Below are 11,452 nucleotides of genomic sequence, written 5' to 3'. Positions count from 1 at the left end.
CGCTGACAGTGCTTCCCTGATCTGACGCTAGTCGCTAACGATGGATGTGGGGTTTGAAATCATACAGTAAAAATGTAGCGCCACCCGCTGGAGAAAAGAAAGGGTCAGCATTGTGAGGAAGGACAAGGAAGGAAGAGGAACAGAGGGGATGAGAAGGAAAGGGCAGAGAGGTCGAGGTCCTGCAGGTGGGTGGGAGCCGACATGGAGAAACATCTCCTGGATCTCCATCCGGGAGTCCTCAGCCTCCCTTGGGGTGATGGACCCAGGAAGCACAGACACCCTTGATCTACAGCAAAAAGGATTTCTCATATGGGGAGAGCTAAGGGAGCTGAATTGATTTTGTAATTATCCCATTAGAATTTAATAAGTATTTAACCCCCCCCCCCCCCCCACCGCCCCGGCCTCCACCTTTTGCAACTGTATGCACTGTTGGTTGCCTGTCTGGTTCGATTTCTCCCTTCTTGTTTTAACAAACCTGATTGTGTTCGTGTAGTTGCTGTATATCCCTGCCTCTCTTTTGACTGAAGCAAATTTGCTCCACCCCTAGTCACCCCTAGGGAAGGCCTGATTGGTCACAGTTAATCAGAACAAGTCCATTCTCCTTATCAGTCCTTGGCTAAAGGATCCAATCTAAACCAATCTCCATGGGGCTTCCCTCGCGTCAGTGCCTTAGGTCCAGAGACAGATAGGTTGCCTAATTGGACCAGTTGGGCTGAAGGTAAGGACATATGTCCCATGGTTGAAAGATTTGCTGTTCCTTCCATTAGACATGACCAAACAAACATGTTGTTTCAAAGCTTATTTGTTCAGTTTGATGACTCTCTTTTGAGCATAGAGTCTAAAGATGAAGCCAACATACAGAGGAGGGTAGCACTGGGAGGAAAGTGGAGCCTTGATCCACTTTGATCATGCTATGTCTGCAGCCACTCACCTCTGAATTTTCTGCTACATGAAAGAAGATATCCTTGTATCCTTTAATCTAATTAAAGTTGGTTTTTCATTTCCTTTGGACACTATGTGAATTGCTTGCTTATCTAGTCTCTGCTTGAATATTTTAATGATGAAAAAAACCAGTATCCCTGTTCATTAAGCTTTGGAAAGCCCTACTTGCCAGAAGTCCTTTCTTATATTGAGTTAAAGTGCACCTCACTGTCAGACTCATGCTTTGTTCCAGGTTACACAAGATGGAACACGCAGGATAGAAATGCCCTGAGGTACAGGTGGACACAGTGTGTTTGGGAGGCATGTTGCCTTTAGAATCAGGCGCATCGAGTTCAATTGCTGGCTTAGCCATGAATAAGCTGAGTGAGTTTGGGTGCTATGGCCGCTTGTTCAGTGGCCACAAATTCCTGCCGTTCCAGTATGCTCCTCCTCTGAATGGGACTTAGAGCTGCTCCCATCCAGAGATGGAGTCTAATTCTTCACCTTGAATCTGGGCTGGACTTGGGACTTGCTTTGGCAAAAGAGACACTGGGGTGTAGTTTTTTTTTTTTTTGAGGGGGGGCTTGCTGTTTCTGCCCTGGCCTCTGGGATGCTACCCTGAGCCTGCTATATAAGGAAGTCATGTAATTGCAAGAGGTGACAGGATGCATGAGGGCTGAGCCTTCTATATAGGAAGTCACATAATTGCAAGAGGTGACAGGATGCATGAGGGCTGAACTGCTGTAGCCAACAGTCCACATCAGCTGGTGCACACGTGAGTGGGACCATCTTGGACTTCCAGCTCAGAGGTCCTCCAGCTGAAGGCAGGTGCATGAATAAGTCCAAGCCAGCCAGCTGAAGAACCATCCAGCCAACTGATGCTGTCTCGGAGAAATTGTAAATCATTGTTGGCTTCAGCCATGGGTAGTGTGTTACACAGCAAAGGCCGACAGAAGCGGAAATGTGATTTCTTTACACATCCTGAGCTGCTGTTTCTTAATCATCAAAGGGGGAAGATAATATTTTTTGCACGATTGCTAGTGAGGATTAATTAATGCAAAATATGCAAAGTGCATACGTAGCTAGCACTGCAGGAGGTGCACTGTATTTGCTAAGTAAATGGTAGCTGTTATGCAAACTTATTTTAATTTTTTTAAAGATTTTATTTATTTATTTATGAGATACAGAGAGAGAGAGAGAGAGAGAGAGAGAGAGAGAGGCAGAGACACAGGCTGAGGGAGAAGCAAGCTCCATGCAGAGAGCCTGACATGGGACTTGATCCTGGGTCTCCAGGATAAGGCCCTGGGCTGAAGGCGGTGCTAAACTGCTGAGCCACCGGGGCTACCCCTGTTATGCAAACTTTTAAAGTTATCACTTTCCTCATTCTTAGATTTTATTCTCTGAGGTTAAATCCTGTTTCCTCGGACTTCATCTGGTTTGAGAAGCGTTCCTGGCAATTTACTATATATACTAGCCCCCTCCTAAAGTAGTATGACACATGTACTCTGATCATCGCCTGGGACCAGGCAACAGTGGCCTCCAGGAATAGCTGCTTGCTCGCTGCAGGTGCTGAAACAGCTCTGCTCTTGATTCACAGGCGCAAGTCAAGGCTCCTTTTCCAGTTCATCCCTTTCTGCTGACTGACATTCTGCTACCTGTTGATGATCAGTCTCCCAGTGCTCTGACTTGAGCGGCTGCCAAGTCAGGCATCCCGTCTCTGATCCTATGCAGGTGTTTTCTTGGAACTTACACCTGGACTTCACATTAAACCCGGTGAAATTCCATTTTGTTAGTCTTAGCCCGCCAGCTGGCCAAGCTCATCTTGCTCTTACATCTGTCATTTGTTTCTTCCCTGGCTGCGTCCATATGAAATGGTTATTTCTTACATTTTTTTAAAAAATGGGTAACAAAAAAATAATGTTCAGCAGTACAGAGCCAGGGCAAGAGTCCCATGGCACAGTCCTCCATAACTTCTCTGAGTCTTGTACAGAGTCAGTAAATATTAACAACAGCATTATGCGTGATTGCTTTCACATCTGTCTGCGTGTTAATGCACCGCCCAGCGAGCCTGGTGGCAGTTCTTCCGTCATCTGAGTAGACATCTATATGGGCAGCTAAAATCTTTGCTGAAATCAAGATGCACATCTGATAATGCTGGCCTGAAAAAACCCTTTACTGAGTAGCCAGACCACAATCAGTGTCTTTTTCTCTTTGTTTTATCTGATCATAGACTATAAAACCTGTAGTAATGATTATACAAAATATCTTTTGGAGCCAATGGTAGTGGATAAGGCAGTAAATCAACTGATCAGCTTCGGGACATTTGAGACGTCAAAGGGAAAGAGGGAGGGTGTGATGCCAGGACAACCTTCACCTTGTGATGGCCGGGACTTCTGCGTTGCCCAGCCAGAGAGACCCGAGTTCCGCCTCCGTGTGAGCGCAGGTGTGCAAGCGCAGGTCGCCTCCCCGCGTCGCTGCAGCCTCTCCACCGGGAGGCGGAGGTGGCGTCCTCTGTGTTCCCAGGCCTTGTTTCTGCAGCCCCCCAGCTGCGGTGCGGGCGGGGGCGCCTACTGCTGCACCCGGAGGCTGGTCCTCCAGGGAGGGGCGGTGTGGGCCACCGTGCTTCGTGCAGCCGCTGCGACGGGTGGGGGGTGGGGGGTGGGGGGAGGCGTGCGGGCCTGGGCCGACCCGGGTGGACCGTGCACCCCGCCGCGTCTGGAGGTGCAGACAGCACCTGCGGGGCCCGCACCGTGCCTCGTGCAGCCTCCGTGGCTGGGTGCGGACCTGGGGCGCCCCCGGGGCGCGCGGCAGCCGGCGGGCCAGAGCCGGGAGCGCCCGGCCGCCCAGGGCAGGGCGTGGCAGGGGCGTGGCAGGGGCGTGACCCGCCCGCGGAGCCGGCGCGCACGCGCAGCGGGGAAGGCTCGGCGCCCCGCCGGAGCGCTCGGGTCTGCGCCTGCGCACCCGGCCGTCCGCCCCCGGAAGCGCCGCCGCGCCACGTCCGCGCCCCGCTCGCCGCACAGCGCAGCCGCCGCGGGCCCGGGACCCGGCGGAGCCCCCGAGCAGCATGGGCCGCGGGGCCGCGCCGTCCGCCTCCGCCTCCGCCTCCGCCTCCACCTCCGCCTCGGCCGCGCTGCTGCTGCTGCTGCTGCTGCTCCGGGCCGGGCGGCCGCGGGGCGCCGAGCTGACCTTCGAGCTGCCCGACAGCGCCCGCCAGTGTTTCCACGAGGACGTGGACCGGGGCGTCCGGTTCTCCCTGGACTACCAGGTGGGGCGGCCCGGGGAGCCCCCCGCTGCCGGGATGGGGGGCAGCGCGGCAGGTGCGCTGGGGCCGGGCTGCGTGGGGCGGATCCCCCGCGGCTGCCCGCGCGGCGCGTCCTCCGGGCCTCCCGGCCTCCCTGCGAGGCGGGCCCCTCCCCGGTCCTGGCCGGCCGCCGCCGCTGCGACAGGCTTGTGCCGCGGGGGGGCGGGGGGCTCGGGTCGCTGATGCGGCTTCAGCTCTGTGCGCAGCGTGAAACCGTGGCTGGGTTGCGGGGGTCCCCCAGGCGCTGTCGCTGCAGAGCGCTCATTAGGAGGCTGGAGGGGCCTGGGAGGTCACTGCAGGGTCAGGAATCCCCTGCCAAGGGCCGGTCAGCTTAGTCCAAACCCCTCCAGCCGCAGGGCGCTCACCACTCCGCAAAGTAAATTCTCCCACCTGTGCAGAGGAACTCTGGAAGTTTGGAGGCAGATGGAGGCAGTTGATACGTCCCGTGGCGGACCTGGGTTGTAGCTGTTGACCGCCTGCGTGACTTTGCCGGGTGCCCATCTTCCTAGGTTTATAAAGAGAATTTGAACTTCCGAATTTCCCGGGACCCTCTTACCTCCGACGGCCACTTTAATCTGCACTTGCCTTCTCGCACTCCCATCAGTAAGGATACTGTTTCCTAGACCCGCTCTGCAATCCACTTGAGCTTGGTGCCATAGTGTCCTCTCTGTAAAATGGAGAGGATCAAGCTCAGTGCACACTTGCAGACAGGGATTCAGATCTCAGTCCTGTCACCTTTAAGCAGTGTGACCATGACCCATTTCTCTCTCAGCTTGAGTGTAGTCCCCAGTAAAACAGAGTGTCCTGGCACCTACTTTAGAACGTTGTGAAGATTACCTGAAAACAAAAACATTCCTAAAGTCTGATGGTGGTGCCTGGTCGGCATGTATTACTGGGTGGTTGCCCCGCTGGTCACAGCGCACTGTGGGTGTCTTTGTGGTTGTCAGGTCATCACTGGAGGCCACTACGACGTGGACTGCTACGTGGAGGACCCGCTGGGGAACACAATCTACCGAGAGACCAAGAAGCAGTATGACAGCTTCACGCACCGGGCTGAAGTCAAGGGCGTTTATCAGTTTTGCTTCAGTAACGAGTTTTCCACTTTCTCTCATAAGACCGTCTACTTTGACTTTCAAGTTGGTGACGAGCCCCCCATTCTCCCAGACATGGGGAACAGGGTCACAGCTCTCACGCAGGTGAGTGGACGTTGGAGGGCATAGGCCGGCTCAGCCTTCAGCCTGTCCCTCTTCCGCTCCTGTCATGGCTGTTGCTCTGCGTCACCACCCCATCCAGCTGCAGGGCTGGAAGGCTCAGGGTGGGCTTCATTCCTCCCCACATTCAGTCCTCGAGGACACTGTTCCCCTCTGGCCCCCCTGCATTGTTTAGCGGGATCCCTGGGGTACTCTCCTCTGGAATTCCTCGGTTCCCACCCAGGCTTGCAAGCAGCACTGCTTTAGAAGTGCTGTGCTCCCCTCTCCTTACACTGTGTGTCTGCATCAGAGGCCGGGGGCCTGCTTGTGTGGTGTGTTAGTTACGGTAACAGGAGCCACTGTAGCAGGGGTGCCCCAGGTGTCGATGGCCTAACACTGTGGAAGATTTTTCCTCATTCAAGTGATAATCTAGGTTGGTGGAGAGCTTTCCTCCAGGGACTGACTTAAGAACCTGGGGTTTCTCTTTCCTGTCATCTCTCTGCTGCCCTTCAGGACTCCAGGCCCCTCTATCCCTGACCACAGAAGAAGGGGGCATGAGAAAGCCCCACCTGTTTCTTAAAGCCCCTGCCCAGAAGTGACATACAGCATGTGCGTTCCTGCCGCTCACAGTCATGTGGTGCATCTGTGTGCAGGGCAGGCTGGTAGATATGTCCCACTGGGCGGTGCACTCCTAGCAGGGGCCCTATACTCTGGAATCGGGGCAGATAGTCCTCTCCCATGTGCATGGCTCTCGGGGTCAGTGATAATCTGATCCCAGGCTCCTTCATCTGTTTCCCCCCACCCCTGCTGGTAAAGCTCCTCTCACGTGGAGGCCCCCAGCTTCCCGAGGCCAGCGCTCCATGTCATTTACCTTGCTATCCCCTGCATCCCAGTGCCTGGAGCTTGGCAAGGAGTATTTGTCCAGTCACTGAGTGACAGGGCCCAGGGAACCCTGCAAGACAGGAATGGATCATTGTGGCCACTGTTCTTGGACCAGAGCCAGAGCATCTGAGTCTCCACCAGGGCCAGGTCATGTTCTGGGCTGCCTCTAGGTGGCCCCTGCTCCTCCGTGGCTCTGCCCATGGGCTCCTCTGCCCTCTCCGAGTGGTGGAAGGCTAGTGGTGCGCTGTCCAGCATACTGGCCAGGCTACACATGGCTGTAACAATTTAAATGTGTTAAAATTAAATTTAAAAACCCCTTCCTTGTTGGCTCTCTAGCAGCATTTCTGGTGCTCAGCATCACAGGTGGCTAGTGGCCACGTATGGAGAGGTGTGCTGGCAGCACTGGCTTTGAGCCTGGCTGTATGACTCTGGTAGAAGATGCAGCCTGGGCAGGTTCTGTGTGGGAGCCTGCACAACCTGTCAGCTATGTTAGCAAAGGAATCCATACTAGGATGAAAGAGCAGGATCCAGAGTGACCGAGGTCCAGGCCAGGGCTGGAGGCCACGGGGACTTGGTCAGAGGCCTGGGGCTGCCTCACTGGTGGTCTGGGAGGATTAAATGTTTTCCTTTGCCTGCTCTGAGGTCAGCTCGTGCTTCCCCATCTTTGAGTTCTTGAAGTCTGTAAAGAACCAAGTAGTCCTGCCAGTGGAGGACTTCTGGAGGCGAGGCCTGGGGGAATGTGCTGGTGGTCACAGGCTGAAGGCCTGAGCACCACCAGGTGGTCAAGACAGGATGACAGTGGGCAGTGGAGGAAGGGGATGGTCCTGGGTAGGGGACAGGTCAGGGTGTCTCCAGGGACCAACTGTCACGATGGAGCAGCGACCAGGATCCTCGTCGGGGGGCTCTCAGACCCTGGAAAGCAGTTAGGGCTGGTGGTCTTGGCAGAGCAGAAGGCTGCACTCCACCCTGCAGGCCGCATGGCTCTGGGAAGACAGAATGGATTCTGCGGGCAGCTGGACGGATTGCCCAACTGAAATTTTGTGGTACCAGGCCGAGGAGGTGCCTCTTAAACCAGCACCGGTGGAAGGTCCCTGTGGATGGGATGGAGTGTGCTCTTGTGGGAGGTTGACGCTTCCGGGTATGTGCCATCGGGTCTCCTGTGGGGCTGTGCCAGGTCCTAACTAGATGCCAGGAAAGCTGTGTTAGCACCTGCTGTGGCTTACCCTCTGGGACCTGGCCCCCTTCCCTGTCACCAGTTGGATCTGAGACTTTGCAGTTGCCTCGGCTCTCTGCCCAGAACTGTCTCTGGCCGGTATCTGGCCCGTGGCCTCTGACCCAGGGCTCAGGTGGTGCCTCTCATGGCATATCTCTGATGTGTCCTCTACACCCATGACTTCTGAGTCCTTCCTCTTCCTCCCTCCGTCTGCCCCTTGGGCACTCCTGTGGGAAGGGTGCCTCCACCTCCCCCTGTAGGACCAGCCCTGGGTGGTCCCACCATGCTACACCCCCCTGGCCAGCCCCATTCAGGGTGCATCCAGTCTTCTCTATTGTCCTTTAATCTGTGAACTTGTGGCATCCAGGACTGGCCTGAGCCTGCTCTGTGTTTGATCCCTGGGGCCTAGCACAGTGCCCGGAAGCTGGTGAGGCATGAATCGCCGTACACGTGAGTGAATGTGTTAGTGGAAGTCCAGACTGTGAGAGAACAGCCAGCACCATTGAAGTTCTTGTCTCATTCCTACAGGTGCTCATCTGCAGCCCTCACCCCCCGGCAGTGATTCGGGTCTTGCAGGGATGGGCAGGGCAGTGTGAACGCAGACCCTGTTGACTTTTCACATCTTCCTGCATAACAGGGAGTGACCAGAAGTGAGCACTAGGGAGGCTCCTGGAAATGCCATGTCTTGACTTGACCTGGACGCAGGCTCCCAGAGCATAAGCCTGACTGTGCTGCTGCCCCTTCCCTGGTCCTTCCCAGATTGGTACCCTGTTCCCTCTGTGACGGTGGCTGTGCTTTCATGAGCTCTAGAGGCATCGCCAGAGGCCTGGGGGGCAGAGGGGAACGTGCCTGCAGAGGCTACCATCACCTCCAGCACAGAGGTCTGTGCCCAGAGTGGTCCTGCTGAAGGCTGTCATTGAAGCCAGTTGGCATTGAAAGTCCCCTTGGGGACCAGCTTCTTGACATCAGGATCCCTTCTAGGATCAGCTGGCTGTTTCTCAACATCAAGCAACAGTAGGTACGAGCTATCTACCCAGTGCCGACTACTTTGGCCTAGAGATTATGACCCAAGATGGCAGGGCCTGCAGGATGCCACCCAGAAAGCAGTATAGAGGTACCCCTTGGGCAGCCCATTGGAGGCCACACAGGCTGTCCTTTATTATGGAGTCTGCCCACAGGGTTCTGTGAATTCCATCTGATGCTTGGTGACCTTGTCACTACTCCATCTGTGTGGCTCTTCCCACCTCTTACCCACAGGCCAGAGGAGAGGGCCAGCCATGTGCATGGAGGAGACCCGTGGCCCTGGGAGGTAGGCTGGTTGTCAGGCGGACCCAGGACACAGCCTCCTGAATACAAGGCTGAGGGGACGCCCTTGTCTTTCCTCATGTGGCCCAGAGTCAGGAGTTCCCAGCCAGAGGAATAAGCCAATGGCACTTTTTGGCTGGAGTCTCCCATTTGTCTCCTGGGGACGGTTTAGTTTGTGAGAGAGAGGAGGGTCTTGGGGGTCAGTGAGGTGGTGGCGCAGTGACTCGGTCTCCCCTCCTTATGCTCACTGTGTGGATGGTTCACCTCTGCAGTCTGGGGACCGAAGCAGGTGAATGTTGGATGCTTTGCAACTGCTGCAGCCCGAGAACGTGTTGTTGGGATAGAACTTACTAGGTCTTGGATGAACTCACATGTTAGAGATTGCCTGTGAGAACTCATGACCACAGATGTATGTACATGAGTTCTGATCACCATGCACCTGATGGCCTCAAACCACACCCTTTTATTACCTCCACCCCGCAGGTGGGAAGTCCGGCCACTCGGCTGGGTCTGGCTGGGGTCCTCCCAGGCTGGGTCAGGGCGTGGCTGGTGGGACCTCATCACGGGGCTCTGGGAGGCTGTCGGTGGATTCAGTTCCTTGCAGCTGAAGGACCGTGGCCTGATTTCCTTGGCTTCGTGCACCAGCCCCAGGCCTTCCTCTGGTCCCTGCATGCGTCTCTCCATCCTCAGGGCCAGCGGTGGCACACCTGATCTACTCCTTGGGAGGGCTTATGGGATCAGGTCGGGCACCCTGGGTGGTTGCCACATCGAGGAAGGCTGTGCTATCCAGAAGGAGAGCTCATCCTGTCACAGGCGCTGCCATCAGGGCCGGGCGTCCTAGTGCTGCTGGGACGGTTTCAGGATTCTTTATGGCAGGTATAGTAAACCCGTGTGTGTGATGTATATGAGAGGCACGTGTTCCTGTGTGTGTGTGTACAGGACACTATGCAGAGATTGTGTTCAGCAGCGGAGCCCCACACGGTTGTCATTTACTTCCCTGCTGCTTGTTAGCTGTGTGACCTTGGGCACATCACATGGCGTCTCTGAGCCTCTGTTCCCTCATCGGCACCCAGCGTGGTAAGGGCCATGGGCCCTGCCTGTCGGGTGTCAGGAGTGTGAAGAGAACACTCTTGAAAGCGTTTGGCTCGGGACTCAGGTGGTGAGTGCAGGCCTGACTGCCACATGCCAACCTGCAAGGGTGGCCCAGGTCCTTACCCTCCCTGAGCCCGTTAGCTCACCTGAAGATGGAAGTGAGGTGCAGATGCCCTTCGCACAGACACGTGCTGCCAGGGTGTGGGCCGCCTTCCTCTCTTGGGGGGAGTGTGACTGCCTCTTTCTTCCTGCGCAGATGGAGTCCGCCTGTGTGACCATCCACGAGGCCCTGAAGACCGTGATTGACTCCCAGACACATTACCGGCTCCGCGAGGCCCAGGACCGGGCGCGGGCAGAAGACCTCAACAGCCGGGTGTCTTATTGGTCTGTTGGCGAGACGGTTGCCCTGTTCGTGGTCAGCTTCAGCCAGGTGCTGCTGCTGAAGAGCTTCTTCACGGAGAAGCGAGCCAGCCCCCGGGCGGTGCACTCCTAGGTCTGCGTCCTGCCCCGGGCCCTGCCGCCAAGCTGCAGCGGCTCCCCCAGGGCGGCCCTGGGGCTCCCCGAGGGCAGGGAACACAGGTGGCCCCCCAGCAGCCAGTGCCTGCAGAGCCCAGCAGCCCGTGTGGCCCCAAGGAGGGCATTCGGTAGGGCAGGGCCCATGGTCTGGCTGTATGAGGACCCCCAGTGCCCAGTCTTCCTGGGGGCGGCTCAGGGCGCTTACTGTGCTCCACAGAGTGTGGATCGCTGGGCTTGTGTGTGTCCTGTCCTCCATGGAGGGGAAGGGCTATCCATGTGGCTGGGCTCCATGGAGAGCAGAGGAGACCTCTGAGTAAGCAGCAAGGGCCTGTGGCTGGGTGCTGCCTGAGGTGAGTTGCGTGCCTCCCAGAGGCAGCACTCTGCCTAATAAAAACTAAGCAGGAGCCCCATGGACCCTAGTGCTTGTATTTCTTTGCCCTGACAGAGCGTGCAGTGTCCTGGGAACGTGGGCGTGCAGGGTGGGGGACACCTGCTGCCCATGAGGCGTGTGCGAGGTGCTGCTTGCTGGGGAGCAGAGCCTGGGGTCATTTGCCCTCCTCCCATGGATGAAAGCAGTGAAGTGGGAGCTGGTTATCCTCTAGGGTCAGACTCCGAAGGTCACTGTGGAGGCATCTGATCGTTGTCCCAGCACAGGGGCTGAGGACAGGAGGGGACAGAGCAGAGCAGTCAGTGGCTGTGCTGCGTGCCATTTCCACAGCAGCCACGCTGGTCTCTCTCTGTAAACCTTAGGTCAGACCATGTCTTCCCTGGTCGACACCCTCCGTGGCTCCTCGTGTCCCTCAGGCCATGGGGGCCTGTGAAGTCTCGCCTCTTTGGGTACTGGCTGCTCGACCCCGTGTCGTCATTCACCCCTCCCAGGTCTCCTTGCTTTTCCTACCACGCACCAGGCTATGCCTCTGCCCTGGGGCCTTTGCACACGCAGTGTCCCATGAGAACACCTCTCCCTGATACCTGTGTGATCGTATCATGGTTAGATGTTATGTTACCCGCAGGTCGACCCTCACCACTCCG

General features: G+C 56.5%; 1 protein-coding gene across 1 annotated transcript; it reads left to right on the top strand.

Annotated features, from left to right (window-relative positions):
* The first annotated feature begins 3,958 nt into the window (after positions 1-3,958).
* On the top strand, positions 3,959-10,834 carry TMED3 (transmembrane p24 trafficking protein 3). The gene is made up of 3 exons (XM_072802148.1): positions 3,959-4,186; positions 5,170-5,418; positions 10,161-10,834. Exons 1-3 carry the CDS (start codon positions 3,986-3,988, stop codon positions 10,395-10,397), a joined length of 687 nt encoding a protein of 228 aa, XP_072658249.1. The 5' UTR covers positions 3,959-3,985; the 3' UTR covers positions 10,398-10,834.
* Positions 10,835-11,452: the final 618 nt, after the last annotated feature.

The sequence above is a fragment of the Canis lupus genome, chromosome 2 (genome assembly GCF_048164855.1).
Source record: "Canis lupus baileyi chromosome 2, mCanLup2.hap1, whole genome shotgun sequence".
NCBI lineage: Eukaryota > Metazoa > Chordata > Mammalia > Carnivora > Canidae > Canis > Canis lupus.
The sequence above is the reverse complement of the archived record's forward strand: the minus strand, read 5'-3'. Positions and strand labels throughout refer to the sequence as shown.

What these genes read in the sequence shown, in the direction of transcription:
- TMED3 (XM_072802148.1), top strand. Translation starts at nt 3,986, where the DNA reads ATGGGCCGCGGGGCCGCGCCGTCCGCCTCCGCCTCCGCCTCCGCCTCC. An exon ending in GGTTCTCCCTGGACTACCAG is followed by an intron (nt 4,187 to 5,169) that starts GTGGGGCGGCCC and finishes TGTGGTTGTCAG; the next exon opens with GTCATCACTGGAGGCCACTA. An exon ending in GGGTCACAGCTCTCACGCAG is followed by an intron (nt 5,419 to 10,160) that starts GTGAGTGGACGT and finishes CTTCCTGCGCAG; the next exon opens with ATGGAGTCCGCCTGTGTGAC.